General features: G+C 36.6%; 1 protein-coding gene across 1 annotated transcript in view; it reads right to left on the minus strand.

Moving 5' to 3' along the window:
* The window catches only part of PKHD1L1 (PKHD1 like 1), a 153,491-nt gene that overhangs the window by 18,310 nt on the left and 111,456 nt on the right, over positions 1–23,725 (minus strand). Inside the window, exons 60-71 of the mRNA XM_078072084.1 lie at positions 19,355–19,458; positions 18,114–18,243; positions 17,238–17,359; positions 15,141–15,231; positions 11,863–12,011; positions 11,658–11,780; positions 11,000–11,111; positions 10,803–10,919; positions 7,571–7,736; positions 4,626–4,858; positions 4,273–4,440; positions 809–966 (exon numbers count right to left, since the gene is read on the minus strand). Of these exons, the coding sequence (XP_077928210.1) occupies positions 809–966; positions 4,273–4,440; positions 4,626–4,858; positions 7,571–7,736; positions 10,803–10,919; positions 11,000–11,111; positions 11,658–11,780; positions 11,863–12,011; positions 15,141–15,231; positions 17,238–17,359; positions 18,114–18,243; positions 19,355–19,458 (1,673 nt within the window). The remainder of the gene's footprint in view (positions 1–808; positions 967–4,272; positions 4,441–4,625; positions 4,859–7,570; positions 7,737–10,802; positions 10,920–10,999; positions 11,112–11,657; positions 11,781–11,862; positions 12,012–15,140; positions 15,232–17,237; positions 17,360–18,113; positions 18,244–19,354; positions 19,459–23,725) is intronic.

A 23,725-nucleotide genomic window follows, 5' to 3' on the forward strand; every position in this document is an offset into this window, starting at 1 on the left:
AAGAAATAATGTTGGCTCCAAGTGGGTGGTAGCAGTGATGGTGGTAAGAAGTGGTCAGATTCTGAATATTTTGAAGGGACACCCAACAGGATTTGCAGATGGACTGGATGAGGGATATGACCCAAAAAGAGGAATCAAGAACGGGTCCAAGGTTTTATCTCCAGCAACTGAAAGGCTGAGATTGCTATCATCTGAGAAGGGGCAGGAGTTTCTCTTTGCTACTGTTCTCTCTGCTTCATCTTATCCACACCCTTTCTTCACATTCATAATACTCTGGGACTTTTGAGTCTCATACTCTTGGAAAAAAAAAACCTCAATTATGAGACTATTGTTTAACCTCATACTCTTTTCCCATTGACACAGTATATATAAACTTAACTGTCCCAGCTGAGTTCAGTTCATGGCAAAGATTTGATATTATTGAAGATATTTAAAATAATGTGCTGTGATCTCTGAAGTAAATTCCAAAGGTGTATTCCTGAAATATATAAATAGCAGCATGGAAAAATAAATATATAATTCCAGTAACCAATTCTGGATGTGCACTATTTTTATATAAAAGTTCAGGTTTGCTGCCAATCACACAAATCATAGCCCTCACTGTCATGATGGGGGAAAGGTGTTTGGTATGCATATGTGTTCTCAGGCTGATGAAAACTTTCTGGACTAACAGTATTTTTAGTCGTACTCTGATGATCCTCATGACGATGTTCAAGAGAACAGGGGAGGAGATAAATCCTTAGCATATAGAAATAGATGTCAATAACCAACACCAGTAACTCAAGAAATTATTTCGATCTTGTGTTACCTTTTTATGGTCAACATTAAGCAACATCAGTCGAAGATTCTGAGGACTGGTGCCAGTGAAGTAAATTTCGTAAGATTTGTTCAGCGCCACAATGCTATGAAACAGGGACAGCCTTCTCTGGCATGTGTATCCAGCACACCAGCCATGATCCTGTGGGCCTAAAGCCACATATATGAAAGTTCACATTCCATATTATGAATATTATTTAGCACAAAGTCTGAAGACTAATTGTATTAAAAATAAATTGCACAAACTGAGGGTTCTAGAGGGGAGGGGCTGGGAGGATGGGTTAACCTGGTGATGGGTATTAAAGAGGGCACGTTCTTCATGGAGCACTGGGTGTTATACGCAAACAATGAATCATGGAACACTACATCAAAAACTAATGATGTAATGTATGGTGATTAAGATTAACATAACATAATAATAAAAAAAAATAAAATTAAAAAAAATAAATTGCAGGGTCAAGTTCAGCATTTGCATCCATTATCCATCCACCCATATATCCTTAGCTTAAAAAGAAGGCAGGGAAGCAACTCCTCCCTACAGCCCTTACTTTTATACTGTGTAGGGTAAAAAAGGTAAGTAAATGTGTTGAGTTTGCACTGGAAGGGTCCTTGAAGGAAATAGTAGGTTTATATGATTCTCTACTTCAACAATCATATTTAAGCCCAGGCCCCATGCTAAGAAAGAAAATGCTTTGATCCTTTCTCCTACCTATCAAATGTGAGTTTAGGTGGGGAGCCAACTTTCTCAGACTCTTTGGTGAGAAATACGAGGTTACAGAGTTAATTTATTAAAAACAGAGCCTGTACTTGGAAATATGGACATTTGTATGGCTAAACCATGGATTCATTAATTTTTTCACTCACTCATTTCTTCATCAGTTAATTTGTAAATTCGACAAACTCTTAAGTTTGCTTTTTATGAAGTCTTTAATCTTCCTCCATTGTTATTTTAATACCTTTTTGTTTAAGACTGTGATTATAGGCACCACTGGAGGGTCAACATCATTAACGAGCTGAAGCAATCAGAGAAATAACACTCCAATAAACCCTCTAAAAGCCAAAGACAGTCGATGCTTTTCTACCTGAATCCAGACATTTCCCCAGAACAGGCATAACATGACTGTTGGAGCAAATTTCTCTATTTCACTTCAGTTTTAAAGTGGCTGGGATTATAAAACACTGAGTGAGATATGGAATGATACATTTTCTTGATGTATTTATTCACTAGCTTTGCTCAATTTCCTGGCTTACTTGGAATTCTTACCAATATTTATAACTGAACTTCAATCAAATTTTAAATAAATATAAACTTCTGAAGCTCAAGTAGAATATCAACTTTCTCTTAGCAGCCAAAATGTAAAATCTACTTTTAAATAAACCTTCTTTGTGAGTTTTGAAAACAGAAAGAAATTTCTACATATAAAATGAAAAATTTAGGGGCGCCTGTGTGACTCAGTTGGTTAAGCGGCTGCCTTCGGCTCCGGTCAGGATCCCAGGGTCCTGGAATCGAGCCCCGCGTCAGGCTCCCTGCTCAGCGGAGAGCCTGCTTCTCCCTCTGCCTCTGTCTGCCGCTCTGCCTACTTACGCTATTTCTGTTAAATAAATAAATAAAATCTTTAAAAAAAAATGAAAAATTTAGAGTAGCAAAGCCATTTTTAAAAAATAAATGAAATTGAGTATTAAAATTTTAAAGGAAACTTTAGTGGTATTCAATAACTTTTACCTTAGGAATTTTTTTTTTTTAAGATTTTATTTATTTATTTGACAGAGAGAGACACAGCGAGAGCAGGAACACACACGGGGGGGAGTGGGAGAGGGAGAAGCAGGCTTTCCGCGGAGCAGGGAGCCCGAGCCAGATGCGGGGCTCGATGCGGGGCTCAATCCCAGGACCCCGGGACCATGACCCGAGCCGAAGGCAGATGCTTAACGACTGAGCCACCCAGGTGCCCCATACATTAGGAATTTTTTTTCACAATCTAATGCAGTTGCATCTTATGCTTCAGTGATTCTTTCAACATCTTCATAATTTTTGCGATCCTGCTATCGTTTACTTAAGACTTTTCTTTAAATTAACACTCTTAAAAATTTATTTTTAAGAGAAATGTCATGTCACTATTGTAAGTGGAAAGCTTGTATTGCTTTTCAGAAAAGAAAAATGTAAAAATAAATAGAATAAAATCTTTCTCCAGCATATAAAACAGAGCAATTTGAAAACATCTCCATTATTCACACTGACTGGTCTAAAGTTCTTCCCACAAGCTCTCTGCTTTGTAAGATCTGAAAGGCAGCACTTGAAACTGGGTTGACTGCAGGCCAGAGAAACCAGGCAAATTGCATGTTGCAGGCAACAGAAGTGAGGAGAGACTTGAAATCATGTAATTTTGGGACACCCCTGATTTAGCTCATTCTATTCTCTTTAAAACATTTTTTTTTTTTTTGCATATCACCATTTCTTTGGATGTTCTTTAATTTCCCTGCTAACACATTTTATTTTATTTTATTTTTTTAATTTTTTTGCCATTTTTTAAATTATTATGTTATGTTAATCACCATACATTACATCATTAGTTTTTGATCCCTGCTAACACATTTTAAAAAATGAATATTTTTGTGAGGTACTGGCTATTTTGTTGAATCTCAGGATATTTCAGTCCATGTTTTGACACTGCCAGGGTACAGAAATCTTTCTGATCCAGGTTACAAGACCCTTTAGCACTGGAAAAACTCTTAAGCCTTCTTAGGGACTTACCTCTGAGCCCCCCACACTATTTCAGGGTAATACAGTAAGTCCCTGCCCTCTATTTTCTGCAGCTCTTAGAAGTTCATCTTATTTATTCAAAAAGTCCTGGACTCCTAAGTTGATCTGAATTCTCATGGAGACCACTGCCTTCCCTCTCTAGTAGAGCCACCCACGGCCAGAATGTAAGGAGCCTAGACTCTGAAGCTTGCCAAGATGTTCTTGACAGTCAAAGGAATCAGGAATGAAAACAAACAAACAAACCCCAAAACACATTGATTCAAGAATAAGTCTTAGAAGGATTCATGAAAATAAAAACCGAGTAGGCTGAACATACCTTCTCAAGTACTCCAAATAATACATTATCTGCGTTTTAATTTACGTAAGGCAAATTGTCTTTTTGGAGACAATCAGGCCAATTTTTCCTTAAAATATTTATGCCACCTACTTAATATAGGTATGAAAATCAGTCAAGGAATAACTCTCCTCTTCTTCTTCTAATGGTCAATTTGGAATAACTATCCTGGCTTTCTAATATGGGAATCTACTGAAGCATTAAACAGCCCTCCTGCACATAGATCTTTTCTTACAAACAGAAGGAAAAGCAGTCCTGATGTTTGCTAGTTTAATGTGATAAATAATTTGTGAGACGTCTCCATGCATGTAATAAATAGTAAATGCTTTGAGTAACTACTAGCTTGTTTACACTGAACACATACCATTAATGAGATCAACATAACCACTGCTCACTACAGCCACTGGCGAGAGTCTTCGAGTTTCTGTGTCAGAATCCAGGCTTTCAATAACCATCATTGCATATTCCATCCCAAAACACCGATAGCTCTGCCATTGTGGAATGTATTTACAGGTTGAATCTCTAATAATTCCTAGAAACAGGTATATACATTTTAGAAAGGAAAAGCAATCTCTCCAAAAACATCCATGTACTTTTTCTTTTATGTAAGATTAGTAAGTAGAAAATATGTTATTGGTTGATTACCCCAATTACTAAAAATAAAAGATATATTTTGTTTCACAAACTTGAGGACTGACAGGAGAATATCCAACTAACCTTTGTAAGGTGCTTTCTCAGTGACAGGAATTCTACTTCCATTTGGGAATGTGAGCATCACCTTAGGAATCCTGTAGTCTCCAATTCCAAATTGACTATTTCCATTCCATTCATATTCTGCTTGAGGTATCACTGAACCAGAATTTCCCAGGAAAGAGCCGTCCATATCTCTAAGAAAAGATTTCCTTTTGGCATCACAAACCATGTCTACACAATCAGCTGGATTCACCTTACTGTGGAGAAAAGGCAAAACACACGAATATTTATATTTAGTATCCTTCCCCTGTTTCTGGAGAGCTGAATTTCAGTTGAGTGTTTGATAAGAGAGTATCCAAAGTTTTTTTGATTGATTGAATCTTATCATTTCAGAAAGGATTAAAGATGGGACCAAGTCACATATGTAATTAGTATTGAAATAAGGTCTGATTTTCCATTCTGTTGGTTTGTTATATTATTATTATTAATTCATTAACATTTCAAAAGGACAAGTTATACCTGTGAGATATAAAATTAGAGTTCCATTTTGTTATTCCATATTTTGTTAAATGATAGATTTCAACCTTGTGCATTGCTCGCAGTATACCAACATTGCCCCATTGAGCAGGCCAACAGTTAGTCTGTTGTGTAGGACATACAAAATCCCTGTGTTGGAAGTCTCTCCCTTCTTTTTTTCACGAGTCTTTAAAATTTATAAAAGTATTGTATGCTTACTATAAAATAATTTAAATACTTAAAGTTCAGTCCCCCTATCTCAAGCTTTTAGGTCATCATCAATTGCATATTAGTGTATAATATTATATAGATTTTGTTTATGTATATACAAACAGATACACTTGGATTATTATTGCTATGTTACATATTTTAGTAACTATTCTGTAAATACCCAAACTGTAAGAGATGAAATACTATATACTTATCATGTAGTTCAACCATAGATAGCATTCCACCTTCATCTTGAGCTACCTAGAGTGTTGATTGTTAACTGGTAATAATAATAAAATAGATGCTTAATTTGCAATGTACTGCACGTTACATAGTATACAGTATAGTTATACTATGTCATGATATATACTATGGGGAAATATAACTTATTCCGAAGTTATAACAACAAAATAATAGTGGAAAGCTCAGAACTATTAGGGAGTGTTTAGCATCTCTTTCCCTTTTTGCTGTAAGAGAAACACGAAGGGGTAAGTTGCCCTTTACTGTACAATAATAGCTTTGGAGATGACTTGAATAAATATTTCTGTAGCTCATGGGTTCTTTGTGTTCAAGTGTGTGAAGAAGCTACTGTGCGCAAGTCTGTAGGTAGAGTACCCAGTGGCACTTTTATATTATGACTTAGAGCTCTATCTTTACTTCATGTTACAAAGAAACAGAGCCTAAAATGTAGATTTTTGTTCAAGTGACTTATTGAAGGAATTCTCTCAAAAAAGAAGGAGAGAAGCCACATAGGGCGAAGGAAAGAAAACGAGATTTCTATGGTCTGTGGACTAGCTTCATTCTGATCCTAAGGGTACCTCTGGATCATCAGTTGCACCCGGGGTTCTCCCACCTTGAGACAAGGGGGTTGGCTTTTTGTACTCCTGTATAAACCAGTCATTTTGCATGGATTGAAAGGAGGTGGTGTTAGGGAAGGTTTTAGCACCCCAAGGCTATTCCTGTTCAGCTAAGAGCAATTTTCTGGAAAAGAGGGCAACTGTAGGTTATTATTGGCCAACATTTAGATCATTGGGGGACTGGGTGAACTGTCTTGTAAAAGGGATCTGGGAAAATGCCAATAGCATCTTAACAAAAGCACAGAGCCAAAGACAATATATTTTAAAATGTGGTATTTTCTGGGGCACCTGGGTAGCTCAGTCGGTTAAGCATCCAACTCTTGATTTCGGCTCAGGTCATGCTCTCAGGGCTGTAAGATCGAGCCCCACATGGGGCTCTGCGCTGACCATGGGGCCTGCTTAAGATTCTCTCTTGCCCTCTCCCTCTGCCCCTCTCCCTTCCTGCTTGCGTGCTCTCTCTCTCAAAAAAAGTAGTATTTTCTTCATGACCTAGGTATTAAAATTATATATTACATCTGAAAGATTCAATGATAATTAAACAGAAGCTAATAATATTCTAGTGAGGACAGGCTCTATTGAGCCAAAAATTACTGCAGTTCAGTAATTCCTAGATGAGGAGATGTGCAGTTGTCACCAAAACAAAATCAGATGAAGTGAAACTATTTATGAAACACTGCATTTGTCTGAAGAGATGTCTATCTAATTAGACAGCATTATTCCTTGTCTTCTTCCTATGCTGAAAATGTCAAAGATCTCTCATAAAAAATTTCTTTCCTCCGATCTTGTCTTACATCTGAATTCCTGGTCTGCTTCTCTTAGAAAAGTGTAGCAGTTACTGGCTATCTTCTTTTAAGATTTAGGGTCTAAGTGGCTCAGTTTCTACAAATATTCTGACTCCAACTGACTTTTGTGATTGAAAAGTCACTCTTCTGAGTTTCTGCATCTTCTCAGTCACAGTGATTATAATGATTGATGTTAAATTTCAAAGTGCATTTTGGGGTGAACATGGTAAGATATTTGGAAAGCAACTGGAAACAAAAGAAGTAAGGCAAAGGGCAGAAATGATAGAGATGTCTTTCATTCCTAATGACCATTAGTGGAGAGATACTAATGTACAACACACTTCTAACTTGGTCTCTTTTCTTTTATGATGGGATGCATGGAAAAAACAGTATGAGAAAATATACATATTAAAGACTAGCTTCTTCAATTTAACTGAAAACACAAATGCATTAAATATTCTTAATTTTCATGATCCTGATTAAAATTTTATAGAAATTAATAGTTACTTTAATATAACAACTGTCTCAGATCTATGGCAGGGAAAAAAGACAATGGAAAGCTATAAATACAGGAAAGAAAAAAACGGATTTTGATACATTGTACCTTATATCAGGCCTATGTATGAATATTTTTGATTGTTCAGTAGTATCAACCAGCTGTATGTTCTTCACATGGATTGGATGCTGTAAGTCTTCATTTAAAGGGTTAGTAATGAATATCACATTAGTTTCACCTGAACAAACATTCTTAAATCCAACAAATGTTGAACCTAAAACATAAATAACAGAAAAATAGTTATTTTCTAAGGAGAAAGTGATAAAATCAGTTTCATTTCATGTACATTCCAGCAAACACATCATATAACACCACTCTGAACATGGAGCTCTTAGCTTATGTGGTAGATAGTCCACCACTATTTGTGTTAGATTGTTGCCTCCCTATATTAATACCAGTGAATAGTCTTCTCATATTTTCTCTGAGCTTAGTTATGTGATTGGCTTTGACCAATGGGACAAGAGCAATTGTGATATAAGTAGATCTGAAAAGTGCTTGCATATTAGGGCTCACTCTCTTTTGGTGCTTTTGAGGGATTCTGTGACTTCTAGCATGTGAATAACCTTAGGAGACGTATGGCCCAATCACCCCCATTACTCCAGCTAATGGCCAACCCAACGATTGGCAAGTACCAACCACCAGACATGGAAGTGAGATTACCTAGACCAACTAGTCCCTATCCATGCTGTAAACTGTGGGCAGCCTAAGGAATAATCCCAGGTGAGACCAGCAGAAGAACTATCCAAATGAACAAAGCCTAAATTGTCAATCCACAGAATCATGAGCTAATAAATGGTTGTTTAAAGACTCTAAATTTTGGAGGTATTTTGTTACACAGCAAAGACTAATTGAAACATTGTTCTTTTGGCCTTATTGCATATATTGTATGACCAGAAGATAAAATTTATTGAATTCAAACTTAATTTCCATTGTACTTAAAATCCAATAGCTCAAAAATAGAAAAAAAGGAAAAGGTAACTCCAAAATTCTTAAATCAGTTATGTACTACTACTATTCTTCCTGATGATATTTTTTCCTAAGATGATATTGTATATACATGAATATGAGCTTGTAGATGAATACTAATAAAATACCATAGTAGCAGACACTGTTTGTAACCTGTACAGATCTGCTTTACTGGCCCAGTGCACTTGTCCTCAGCTCCTATAAGTATTGGCTGCCAACTACTCACACCTGCCCCTTTCTCCAGAGAAGTGCCCTTGACCAGATGACAACTCCCTCTCCTAAGAGATTATGCACTCCTTAATACCACCACCAAAGGGCTATCATGTCTAATTGGCAACTGATACAGAAGGTCCCCTTGCCTCAAGAGGGGTTAACTAAACTACACAGCCCCCTAAGGTATCAAGAAGGAGCTAGACTCCAGCTGAGACCATATCCTTGCTTAGCTCTGCCCTATCCTACTTCCCTCACTCCCTTTCTTGTGAAAACACACCTTTAATAAACCACTTGCACAAGAATCCCATCTCTGGCTTTACTTTTAGAACACCTGATTTAGACAGTGAGTACCAGAAGTGGTCCTAGGATACACACTGTAATGATGCAATAATGAATTTAGCTCACTTGCTGTCTGGATGGGAAAGAGGATGCCCTTACTGGTGGCAGGTGGAGTAGTGATAGTCCCTAGAATGCTCTAACAGTGCAGCTGTTAAGATTTCACTCGTGGTGAACTGGGATAATATCTAGGTGGAAGGAAATGCTCTGGCTTATACAGTAACTTTGGCATTGGAGTGGTAAAGGGGAAACAGTGGTTACAAGGAAACTAGAAGTAGGTGACTGTTGACCATCATTGGTGCTTTGAAGAAAAAAACTGTAAGCTGTGGTAATCAATCACAAATTCAAGGCAAACCTCAGGATCTGATCACAAAACCAGCACAGCATTCATAGAAGGTTGAATTCTTAGCCCTGGCAAGTCTCCTACATCAAAGACAGGGCTCTAATAGAAAAGGAATGGAACTCTGAGTTAGGATGGGAATATAAGGAAGATGAACTTGAGCCTTGAAACCCTGGGTTCCCCTTGAATGTTCCAGATCTGTATAAGTGGTCTGCTTTTCCCTTATTAGAGGATAGCTCCCCTGCCCCATTTGTTGAAATCATGACAAGACCTCAGAAGAAAAGGCAAATCTTGCCTTTCTCAGGTCCTGTCCCCATCTCCCCTTCTGGCAAACAGAGCAGTAAGTCTGGTCAAGTCTCAACATGGTCTGACTGTGGCAGTGCTAAGCCTGCTATGGGATGAGAGGAATTATAGACCAAAGGAACTGCAGGAACTGAGTAACATGTACTGGCAGGAATCAGGAGTATATATATCTGAGAGTAAATTGTGATGATGTTAGATTAAGGGGGAAAGAATATAAAGCTAGATAAGGGAGAGTGTCACTATGGATTGGGGTATTCTCCCATGCTGCTGTCATGGCTTTTCTAAGTTTGGAAAATGTTCATGTTCCACTTTAAATGAAGTGGATGATAAGCAACGGCAAACTGTAGGAGAAGGGGTCAAAAGTCTCTGAAAAATGATATATTGGAATGAGTCTATTATATAAGGCCAGTGCATTTCAGCCCCACCTGGGGATGGCCTTGAAAGAGTGTGGCATGGGCAGATTCTACTATGGGATAGAAATTTGGGTAGTACCCAGGGTGACCCACTTTGTGTGAAGACAGAAGTGGTGTGAGGTAAGGATAAATATAAAAAATGACTTAGCTAATTAGTCAGGGGCCTGGAAGGAACAAGACTGGATGACTGGGTAAAATGAAGCCTGAGGGAAAAGCATGTGCATGGGTCTCTGGGAGTAAGCACAGAGGGCATGTTAGTGATCACCAAAGTGTATCAACTATGGAAGAAGCACTAAAGAAATAAATGAACAGGATGATAGAGCCAATAGATGTTACTAAGCTCTTAGGTTATATGAGTTTAAATTTCTTCAGTTGTAAAAAGAGATAATAATATATAACCCTACTTATATAAAAGGGTTTTTATAATTTATAGAAATGAACATTAAATCACTATATCAGTGTTTCCTCTGTTGTTTTAGAAGGAAAAATTAAATGTCACTTCTTTAACATATACAAATTTTGCCAGGGAACCATTCTTGAAATTGACTGATGTCTGATTTCTTGGCTTCTCACACTGAGCAGATTCATATACAAATTCATTTAAATCATTATTTTTTTTTTACTAATAGTGAAACATTATTAGATATATTCTACATATTCTTTATAGAACTTAATGGAGTAGATTTGTCAAGACTATGTTTAAACTTGCCTGAGATATCCAGAAGGCCACTAATGGCATTGTAGCTCATGAGCCCTGCATGGGGCTTCCGGGGTGCCATGTTATGTGCTGAAGCAAAAGTAGGCCAGCAAATCCCACTTCTCCCACCTTTTATGAAAGAAAGAAAGTTAATAAGATTCAAATATGCACCCACATGAACACCAAAATTGAACTTCTAAAATTTTCACCTGATGGAGGTCTAGCACTCCGATGGGCGGCAGAAAGTTCAATATTGGGATCATCATTAGTTAGGACATCAGAGCAATTAAATCCAGGGCTACTTCCAACAATTAATGAGCTCTATTTAAAAAAAATTCAAACAGTACAGCTTAAATAACAGCTTTTCCTCAGGAAAAATATGATAATGGATAATACTGAATTCCACCATAGCAAAACACAACCTTGAAGTTTGAGGAAGGGATCCTTCAAAAAGCCAAGGTGAAAAGGATATGACTTTATGCCCTAAGTGGAATCACAGTCAAACTGGGAAGGGGAAGACAGGTGGGTAAATTATTATAATGACATGTTACGTTTCTGTGATAGAAATATGCCCAGGGAAGCGCAAGAACAAAAAGAGGAGAGAGTATCAATACTATCTAAGCTAGTTCAGGAAAGGTGTCATAGAGAAAAATTTCACTAACTGTGGCAAGATTAGCAGGTGGTACGCAAGAAGAGGTGAGGGGAGCAGGGAGGAGAGGGAAAGATAGAGCACTTCCTGGAGGAAGACAATGAGAACAAAGACAAGGAGGTTTGGACTCGCTGGGCTTAGAAGTCAAGGAGATCATTCTTATCGGAACTTCAGTAATTTTACGCTTTCTCCTTATTGTGGCTGTATTCATTTCTTACCTTAATCTGCACTGTTTTACTGGAAATTTTGTGAGATACAGCAGCTGGCATGTAAATCATTGAAGAAATGGCCATCCCATTGTCAACCAGAGTCACATTATAGATATGCACACTCTCTGTGGTCTGTAAAACAACTTGTAGTTTACATAGTACAAAATACAATCATAAAACAAGATAAATAATCACCACCCTGGATCACATTTACCTGAAAATAAATTCCATAATCCCAGCATGTCCAAATGGTAAATCCCTGTATAAGAGAACACCCAGGAAGGCCATCTTGGTTCATATAAATACCATACAAACCTCCATGGGCTTCATTGTCAAACCACTTTTCCATGGGATTAGACTGACCTTGTAAAGAAATATGAAAACGGAGAATTAACATTATAAGTCATGTCCTAGAGCTTTATAAGAAGTATGATAAAGTTAAAATTTTTTAAATTAAATGTATAAATCTTATGTAAATTTTAACATGAAAATTAAATATTGTTATGGCTTACTCTACTCAGGATTTAATCTTACCTAATTTGTCCCTTCACCATTAGTATGACTGCAAAAGTTTGGTTTAGTTGTTAGCACATTTAACTTACTATCTCTCATTAAACACGAATTTCATGAGAAAGTGCACGGTGTTTGGATTCAAAGAAGGCTAACCCCGAAACACAATGATACCGCTTGCTGTTTATAAAATGCTTCCCCTGCACACCTTTTTGTTGTTGGTGCCTCCCGGTCATCTCATTTTCAAGTTAGGTGTCACCCCCTTACAAGGCCTTCTCTGACTACCTGATTCAAAGTAGCACCTCAGTTCCTTCACAAGGCCACTAACATTATTTTCACTTGAAATTTTATTATTACTTATTCATGAATTATCCATCTCCTCTCTCCTATTAGAAATGTAAGCTTCATGAGAGAGGACACGGTGTTTATCTCATTCACCACCATATTCCTAGGGCCTAGAAGGTCATGCAGAGATAGGTGTTCATTTAACTATCTGTTGAATTGATGTATGTATGACCTTGGAACATTGTTTAACCTTTAAGACCTCAGTTTCCTCAAATATAAAAAGTTTTAATGCCTAATTTAGAGTAGTCTCAGAATGAAATGAAATAACCCACATAAAGTGCCTCAATAAACGGAAGCTATACTCATTATTAATATATAGGAAACCTGAAGTAGATTTTTTATGAAACTTCACTTACGTACAAATCAGATCAGCAATCTTAATAATTCCCTCCTAACCATGCACATATTGGAGGCTTCTCTATAAAGAGCAGCATCACCCCCTACAGGTTACTTAGTACCAGCTCTCTTGACCAAGTCTCCTGGTATCTGAATTCCTCCTATCCTCTACTGATTTTCCTTTCTTCCTAATACTTTGGGGTTGAAATTTTACTTGTCAACTGCCTGGATTCTGTTTTGTTTTCTCCATAAGAAGCTGTTCACATGTCTCTCCCTTGGTTCCATATAGTGTTGCCCCTGGGACCCAGTGTGAGTCATGGTTCCCTTCCCGGCCTCCCAGACTCCGGCTCCCAGTCTCCCACTTGCCTGGGAGGTTCACTAGATAGGCTGGTGTCCCCATTCCACGAACTTAAACCCTCAATTCCTCAGTGATGTCTCTTATTTCAATTTCTCTAAATCCCAAACTTCCTTGTAAACACTCTCAATTATTTAGGAATATCAATATAGTCAGTGAAATATACATATTAGTAAATATTCATATTCACGGATCATATTTTGACTTAAAAAAATCCAGGACAACACTTCAAAGAAGTTACAGAAAAATGACATATTTTAAAATTTTAGTCAAAGAAAACTTTTAAGCTGTTGAGAACTAAAATATTTAATAACAGTATATATCAAGGAATCAGCTAAATTTGTTGGCAGTTGTTTTATTCCTTCAAAACGTATTTACACAAGAATAAAATTAGCTTAAGCCCAATAATTTTTGAGTTTCCAGAAAAATGCTGATTTACAAAATGCTGATTCAAAGAATCTTAAAAATAACTACACTGAGATAAAAAAAAAATCAGCTGTACAAGGGATATAAAGTTTTCAGAGAAAACCCCATTTCCTCTGAGTTTCTCAAGAGGCAAAATCTGCAGCTCTATTACTTATTTTATTTTGATCCGATAATTCATTTACTTAGTTGGAAAACCAAGAGGTTATAAAAAGTTATACAATATTAAGTCACCAGTCACCCTGTCGCTACTCACCTGTTTTGATTTTTTTGCTTTTATACTTTGTGTCGCTTTATATAAACACAAATAACCATATATACTCCTATTTTCTTTCCTTTCTTCCACAAAACATACCATAAACAAAACAGTATATATATAGAGAGAGTTGTATATAGAGTTATATATAGTTGTATATTGTTTTATATATATATATATTCTGCAATCTCCATTTATCACTTAAGAATATCCTGCAAATTTCTTTCTCCATATCAATACATCGATATGTATCTTCTTCCCTCATTTTGAGAGGGGCCTAGTGTTCCAATATCTGGCTTTATATAACTAGTCCACTGCATTGGACACAAGGCAACTTGCAGTTTCCTGCTAGCACACACAATGTTGTGATGAGTCACCTTGTTCACAAATCATTTTGTAAGTGTTACAGAGGCAAATATTACTTAGATTGCCAGAAGTGGAAATGTTAAGGCAAAAGCAAATGCTCCTATAATTTTGGCAGCTATTGCCCTGTTCCGCTCTGTAGGGGTTATATTGTTTTGTCATTCAATCAGCCAGAACATTACACAATGTTCTAGTTTCCCTAGACTTGCCAAAAGAGTAGTTGTTCAGTTAATTTTTGAGTTTTACTCCTCTAATAGAAATATAGCTGAGACCTATCTGTTCATGTCCTTTGGCTTATTCCATGCTTGCAAGTTTAAATGCACAAATAGTGAGCATTTATTCCTGTCAAGAGGAAACATGCAACAGTGTCATATCCCTGTAGACATGTATCTCTAAAGTGTTGCTTTTATGAAAGTGGTAGTGGGATGAGGTACTCGCTGTTCCAACACCAGCTGCGTCAAGAACTGAAGCGGCTGCTAGAGTTTTTGGATCATAAACATGTAAAATTATCTTTAAAAGCCTATTCAGGGGTGCCTGGGTGGCTCAGTCGGTTAAGCGTCTGCCTTCAGCTCAGGTCATGATCCCAAGTCCTGGCTCAGTGGGGAGTCTGCTTCTCCTTCTGCCCCTCCCCCTACCACCCCCTTCCCCCGCCCCACTTGTGCTCTTCCCCACCTCTCAAATAAATAAATAAATAAATTAATTAATTAATTCTTTATTTTTTTAATAAATAAAATCTTTTTTTAAAAAGCCTATTCATTTTTTTTTCATAGACTCAATGCTCGTTGAGTTCATTCAGTACCCTGGAGGGGGAGATATTACATATTGAACTAACAAACAATAATTATTTCTAACAAATTTGGACAAGGTATTTCTTAGTTTAGTGACTCTGTGCCGAAAGACTTACTTGAGCAAGGTTCACCATCAATGCGGTATCCCACCCTTCCAAATCCAGCCACGACGTTATTTTGTAAGACTGTATTGGTCCCTCTGTTTATCTAGTACGGTGAGAAGGGAAAGGCTATGGGTCAGGCTCTTACACAACTGTACAGGGAGAGCAAGTCTGCGACACATATAGGAAAACTAATTATGACTACCCTGTAGGAGGAAAAATTAATTTCATTATTCAACCCGTTCACATTTACATTACAAATGAAGTATTGAAATTACCTTAAGTTCTTGGTGTAAAATCATCACTAGACACTATGCCTTAGATTTCATTAGAAAACAGCATTAAAGAGATTTTTTTTTTTTACTTCAGTCACAAAATCCACTGGGTTTCATTCAAAATTATAAGCCATAGACCAAATTCCAACATTAGAGCAAGGTTAGTAGGATTTTATCACTCTTTGGTTATATTATGTTACCACTTTGATTTATTAAGAGAAAACTAAGGCAATTATAGTGGATCATAAGACTCAGTAGAAGCACTTACTAGTTTAAATAAAATCTGCTATACTAAAAACAGGTTGAACACAAGTGTTAGGTAGTCACTAAACAATTTTACTTTACGAGCCCAGTCAAGGGGGCAAAAAAATGAAAAGTATAGAGCAAAGAAGATTTAATTCTTGCCTCTTGTGTCAGCAAAACAGTCAAAATCTCAACTATTTAAAGTATTAAGCACCTTTATTTATTTATTTATTTATTTATTTATTTATTTATTTATTAACAGCAACCTTGCCAGCATTTTATTTTACCATTCTTTAAAAATTTAACACGTTCTTCACTAAGTAACATCCAGATTAACCTTAATTTGCCTCTCCTAGGTGACAAGTGAGGCTGGACATTATTTGTATTTTCTGGACATGTTATTTGCTCACAGACTGAGAGATAATTTATTACATTTATTGACCCCCACAGGACAAAGGAAGAGATGTTTCTGAACCTGGGGCCTGACTGGTTCCTGCTCCTTGTGCAGGGCCACGTGCATCCCAGCACCACCCTGCTGGGGTTGAAACTGCTACTACACTTTTTGGCAAGCCCCCTCCCTCTGTGGGAAATTTAAAGATGGCCTGTGTGTGGGATCCTGGGTGGAGCGTAGCTCTGAGGGTAAGCACCTTTATTTTGATATATTATGATAAGAGAACAGAGTTAAATGAAATTCATAAAAGTAAAGTAAGTTCCTTTTCTTTCAAAAGATACAGAAAACTTTAAAGATTTGGAATTGACATTGGATTACATTCTCACATCTATAAATAGGATGAAAAGAGAATATTCTCATAAATATATACCAAGTTCCAGGCCTTCAGGTTTTACTTTAAGGTGATTATTACTAGTTGCCCAAAAACAAACCTCACTCCTTATCCCATCTTCCAAAAGAGCTATTTTTTTAAATTCCTTTTGGCTCTTATGGCATAGGAAGTAGAAAAAAAACAAGATGGAGCCATATGTCCTCTAAACCTTTTTTCTGTACTTTCTGTTTGCTTGCCGGCAATCTCATCCTACACCTGATGGCCTACAGTGATTGAAGAAACTTCATGGGGACCAAGAAGGGTCCAATTAGTAATACTAGATAAGAATAAATAACCTCACATAATCATAAGAATTTTAGATGAGAAAGGAACTTTAGAGATTCTGTAGTCTATCAATTCTAATTTTCCGTATGATGAAGGAAACTAAATTCAGAGTTAAGTAGTAATATGTGCAAGGCACTCAGTCAGTGAGCAGCAGAAGACCCTGTACCAGGACTTGGAAGTGATAATTAATGCTGGAGAAGCAAGGAAGTAAGAGGATTATTTAAACCACTGGACATCAACACAAAGAAAAATTCAATGGCTGTGGGAGCTCACATCTCTCAAGAAAATTTATTCACTCCTTTCATTAGCTCATTTTATTAATTCATCAATCTTTATCTAAGGAGGAAACAGTTTTCAATAATATTTTGAGACAGTTTCTACAGAATTTATAATCTGTGGTATATAATCTGTAAAGAAATTACAAATCATAATTTAGGATACTCTTGTAAAGTTATGTCATTATTTTATATAATTATAAATCACCCTACCTCAATTGCTGCATGCCAGAGAGTTGAACTTAAATCTTTTCTGTTTTGGTAGGTTCCTGGCCAAACTGAAAGTGCAACCAAGTTTCCTCGAACTCTGTTGGCATCCCCCCATATTCTTATACCTGCAAAAAAATGAATAAAATCCCCCCAAATACAAACAGATTTGTAATGAGTGCTATGGGGAATGTCTTTCATGTTTCCATGAAATTAGTTTTTCTAGTTCGAGCCTGACTAATCAATCTCTTAAATTTTAGAGTATGCCCTTTGAACTCTACCTCTTTAATAATCTAACTGCTTTAGACTCTTCTGGGGTGCCTGTTAAATATGTGGGTTCCACATATGAGGATTCACCTCAGATTTTAACAAACACCAATTCTGTATACATTAAATGAGTTTGTTTTATGCTTTATACAGATATTCAAGAAAGGATTACCTCCTAAAATCAAGCCCAATTTTTATAAAAAAGTAACATTTATTTGTGAGTAATCTTTTTGACTGACAGGTGAGGAGCATTTTAAATGTCATAGTAAAAAAGTCATAGTAATTTAAACTATTGATGATTAGATAATTCACACAAGATCATGGTCTGGTAAATAACTCTTCTAGAGTTGTACTGTCTGATATGATAGCCATAGCCACATGTAACTACTTAAACGTAAATTAAGTACAATTAAAATGAAAAATCCAGTTCTTCAATCATAGTAGCAACATTTTAAGTATTCGTTGGCTGCATGCGGTTTAGTAATTACCATACTAGCACAGATAGAGGCCATTTCCATTCTCTGAAAAAGATCAATTGGACAGCATGGCTCGAGTGTTTTCAGATAAGATTGTCTCAGAAAGCATATTATTTGGACAAAAATATTATCATACTACCTTCCCCCACTGTAAAGTGAATGACGTTGTCATCTATGTCCAATCCATCTGTCCCAAACACACCAATTGCTGGGGAAAAGCCATTGTGAAAGGCACAGCCTCGAATATAGGATGAGCCACGTTCTTGAATCTATAAAACATCAGGATTCAGTGAATGTTTTAAAATAAAATTAAAATACATTTAAAGAAAAAATTTGAAGTAGGTGATTTTCAGGAAACAAATCTTGATAAATAAAATACTCAATTCACATTCCATGAAAGAAGATGATTTCCCTGTAGATCTTTTAATCCTGGGAAATTTCCATATCCTCAATTTATGATTAAATAAAGCAAAATGCAGATAAAAAATTCTGAAGTACTTTTCTATGCATTTGTATTTCTATCATTACCTATAAAATACTACAGAGCTAAAAATTATTTTTCAGAATAGTTTATTATACGATGAGCAGGGACTTTTTTTAATTACAAAAGTTGATACTCTAGGCAGGGGGTTACAATTCAAAGGTCTGTAGGAACCAGCCAATGAGTAAGTTTGGGATTGCAACCTCAAACCTACAAGATTATTTTTTATTTTCATAAAAAATATGTTCTCTCTCATTTGTTCTTCAATCACCAGCCTTCTAAGCACATCTCTTTTCCCACTTTTGACAGAAGCATGGATATACAGACATGCTTTTCATTTGAGAAATGTAAGCAATACTCACTTTGTTCAATAGAAACTATTTGTAAATAGTTTTGATCACTGCAAAATAAAGTGGAGTTATGAAATAATATCATAGATCTTTAATTCTTTTCACCTCTGTGCTCCTTTTTCTGTTTGCTTGTTTTTTTTACTGACTTTAAATAAATGTGTGAAATGGGTAAATCAGATGCCGCTATGAGTCTAAAAAAGTTGATGGAAAATGTATCTAAGAAAGTTATATTAGATCATCACCTTAGCAATTCTAAGATATGACTTTTTAGTAAACTTAAATGAAAATAAAATCAGGGGCGCCTGGGTGGCTCAGTCGTTAAGCGTCTGCCTTCGGCTCGGGTCGTGGTCCCAGGGTCCTGGGATTGAGCCCCACATCGGGCTCCCTGCTCGGCGGGAAGCCTGCTTCTCCCTCTCCCACTCCCCCTGCTTGTGTTCCCTCTCTCGCTGTGTCTCTCTCTGTCAAATAAATAAAATATTTAAAAAAAAATAAAAAAAATCAAAATCAAAATATTTTATTTTGAATATATGCGAAAATTGAAGTACAAACCTGTCCTAAGTTAAGAAATGTTACGGCGTATCTTGGATCCGTGCTATCCCTGAAGCCTTCTTGACCACTGTGATAAAATTCCACGTTACTTATCCTTGCATTTCCTGGCAGGGCAGGGAGGGAAGAGTGACAATATTTTTTCTTGTAACAGAATAAAAATTTTTGAAAAACTACACGAGTTGTAATTTTCCAAATTGCAAAGTTGCTTTCAACTTTTTCACGGAAATCTCATTCATTTTTCTTTGCTCCTTTAATCCAAATCAGGCAGTGTTTCTGAATTTTTTTTCACTGCCCCCCACGAGAGCCTTTTTAGACTTTTTCTTTCCTAATAGCCTCCCCTCCCCATGGAATCTAATACCTCAGATATACTATATATCTGTTAATGTACGGTGGCTCTTTGGAGGGCCACAAACTATTGCTCATCTAAATTTTCCTGTCCTGGGGCACCTGGCTGGCTCAGTTGGTTGAGCATCTGCCTTCGGCTCAGGTCCTGGGATGGAGCCTGCTTCGGGCTCTTGGCTCAACAGGGAGTCTGCTTCTCCCTCTCCCTCTGCCCCTCCCCCTTCTCATGCACATGTGCGCTCGCACTTTCTCTCTCTCTCTCTTGCTCACTCTCTCTCTCAAATAAATAAATCCTTTTAAAAATTACATTTTTTGTCCTGCAAGAATAAGTTTTCATCCCCTTGGTAGTGATACTCTTCCTGTTGAGAACGCATGAGATAAAGCACAAGATAAAATTTACCTGACAGTTCAGTTTTGACGATCTAAAGAGATTTGAAGGGCATTATCTTTACATAATCCTTTCCAGAATATGCATTACCAAGTATCTGCTCATCAGTGTGTCGTAAGTACCATTGAGGTGACAAGAAGCGATTTCACAGATTAGTAATAATAGCAACAGCAATCCATGAGTAGTAGTACTCTGTGCCAAGTGCTGCACTAAGTGCTTAAAAGGCAATTTGTGGTTTAATTCTCATACAACGTACTGTGAGTTAGGAAATTTTACTATTCTTATATTTGATATAAGAAAATGGAGGCACAGAGATTCATGGCTGGTAAAAAACAGCAGGGTCTATTCCTTGTTTCAAAAACTGATATTTAATAAAATGCATTAGAGAAGAGTTGCTTTGTACTAGAAGGGAAAAGCCTGTCTCAAAATCCATGAGCCAGCCATTGGATATACAGTGGAAAATGTAATAATAATATCATACAGAGAAAAAATAGTTACTACAGACCATCTGGCCTACAAAAGCCATAGATGTTTACTAACATCACAAAACAATTTACAGAAGCAAGGAAAGGTTGTCATGGGAACAAGTCCATCATGGGATTTGAAGTGGATTAGTCTCCAAGGTGTGGATTAGTATCCAAGGCCAGAGCAATTTGATTCGTCTAATAATCTATTTATCTATCTTTAAAATGCAGAGCACTATGAAGATTAAATGAGATAATATGTGTTAAATGCTTGGTATAGTGCCTGAAATATCGTATCAGGATCATCATTACTGTTATCATCATTAGTTAAGCTCCTGTTGACAAATTATGACCAATAGGCAGAAGCTATAGTGGGATGGCTGCTTGCTCAATATAAAGGTTTTCTGAAAATAGAGCTGTTGCAAAATGCAATAGGCAGAATTATGAACGAGGACCTGCTAAAACATTCAAGTCAAGAATAAACAACTGGCCTCTGGTACCCAGATTGTGGGATCCAAACACCAGTTTCCAATAAAAAGAACCAGCATTACTTGGAGGGATGACTTATTTCCAGGCTCAGAAAAACAAAACAAACAAAAAAACATGTGTTTGTCATATCAGAAAGTGAAGAAGCTAATGAAACCTAAGTCAAAAGGACAGAGGCATCAACATGAAAATGTTCTGAAGGTCAGTGGTGGGGCATTTTCATTTGTGAATGGCAACTGGGCATTTCGAGTATCAATAAGATTAACAATCACAATCCATATATGGATTAGACCATACAGTATGTTTAAATCCATAGAGCTTATAATGACGCTAATAACAAACAAAAAAATAAAAATGCCTGTCACTTTTGGAGAATGACCGGGAATCAACTCTCTATTTCAAAAACTAGCTAATAATAGGAAAGAATCAAGCATTTTCCCTACATTTCCTATATAAACTATTTCTCAGGGTAATCAAATAGTTGACTGGGGAACCTTCTCTTTACAGAAATATTCTAGATTATAAATTAGGGGGGAATTGTAGAATTAAAATATCACCATTTTAAACCTCCATGATTTAATAGATCCAGGCAATGATCATTAATGGCTGCTAACTTCACAAACGGAGACATAATCAAACATTGTGTCTACTAATGGAAAAATATACCATCAACTATGAAGAAGTCTTGCCTAAAAATGGAGTTTGAGTATGATCAATTTTTTAGTTCTACACTACCTATGATAGAAAATACAAAGGAGACAGGCTTACATTCTAAGGATGAACCACTAAATTCCAGACTGTTGGAAATACTATAGAAGAGATGATCTAGCTTCTTTTCTAAATAAACTATAAAGGGAGATAAATGAATCAGAGATTTGAGATTCACAACAAATTGCAGCACGGTCTTATTTTGATCTTGATTTGAACAAAAAGAATACAAGCGATGGGAAGGAAAGACGGAAGGAGGGTAGGAAGGAAGGAGAAAGAATGAACTGGGGGAATGTGAATAATCACTTGATGATAAGGAAATATTATTAACATTTTTATGTCTGATACTTCTCGATATTTTTAAAGAAGTCTTTTAAAGTTACATACTGAAATATTTTTAGATGAAATAATATGTGATTGCTTCATTCACAATACCCAAGATATGGAAACAACCTAAGGATCCACTAATGGATGAATCGATAAAGAAAATGAGGCATATATGAACAATGGAATATTTTCAGCCATAAAAAGAAGGAACTCTTACCATTTGCTACAACACAGATGGACCTTGAGGGCATTATGCTAAGTGAGGTAAGTCAGAGAAAGACAAATACTGTATGATGCTTATATGTGGAAGCTAAAAAGGTCAAATGCATTAAAGCAGAGAGTAGAATGGTGGTTACCAGGAGCTAAGTTAGTGGTGGTGGTGGGGGAATTAGGAAGATATTGTTTAAGGGCACAAACTTGCAACTAGTGATAAATAAGACTTGGAGATCTAATGTATGACATAGTGATTACAGTCAACAATACTGTATTATAAGCTTCAAAGTTGCTAAGAGACCAGATCTTAATTGTTCTTGCCACAAAAAAGATGTAATAATTATGTGACATGATAGAGGTGTTAGCTGACACTACAGTGGTAATCATATTGTGATATATAAATGTATCAAAATAAATACAGTGCATACCTTAAACTTACACAATGCTATATGGCAATAAAAATATATATGTAGGGGCGCCTGGGTGGCTCAGTCGGTTAAGTGGCTGCCTTCGGCTCAGGTCATGATTCCGGGGTCCTGGGATCGAGCCCCGCGTCGGGCTCCCTGCTCAGTGGAGAGTCTGCTTCTCCCTCTCCCTCTGCCTGCCTCTCTGCCTACTTGTGCTCTCTATCTCTCTGTCAAATAAATAAATAAAATCTTAAAAAAAAAATATATATATATATATATATATGTAGTTGTGTCAAAATAACCCAGGGGCTTAAAGAGAGTGGGTGGTCATACAGTTGAAATAAGATTGACCAAAGTTGATCACTGTGGTAACTAGTGATGGGTACACTGGGATTCATTATACATTTCTCTATGTTTGAAAATTTTGTATATGTTTTAAATTTTCCTTCACACAAAAATAACAGATCTATTGCTCTTTTTATAAACAACTTCTATTTGGGTGAGAGGCTGGGCTAGCTGTTACCTAAGGTTTTGTTAGTTTGATAATTTTTATTGTCTATAAAGATAAAATGAGTAGAAAAAATGTTACAGATTTGATTTTGGAGGGTAGCATGTTAGCTTACATAATCCCTCTCAAGAAATATTTTTCTGTGTTAAAAACAAGACAACCGGCGCAAATTGAAGATTTGATTATGCTCAACCCACATCACCAAACTGAGACTGAACTTACAGTTCCTCTCCCAGAAATGGAATCTTAAACCAGTCCATCAGGAATCACCTGATCAGCACTAGTTAGGTAATGTGCCTGATTAGCCCCTGCGATCCCCTAAGGGAAAGTAAACTTTCAATAACCAGTTTGTTTTTTTTTGCCTAGTATTCCTCCCCTGTTCCTGTTCTCTTCTGCCTATAAAAGTCTTTCATTTTGCACAGCTCTTTGGAGCTCCTTTTTATCTGCTAGATCAGATACTGCTTGATGCATGAATCACTGAATAAAGCCAGTATGATCTTTAAAATGTACTCATTGAATTTTTTTAAC

The sequence above is a fragment of the Halichoerus grypus genome, chromosome 5 (genome assembly GCF_964656455.1).
Source record: "Halichoerus grypus chromosome 5, mHalGry1.hap1.1, whole genome shotgun sequence".
Classification (NCBI taxonomy): Eukaryota; Metazoa; Chordata; class Mammalia; order Carnivora; family Phocidae; genus Halichoerus; species Halichoerus grypus.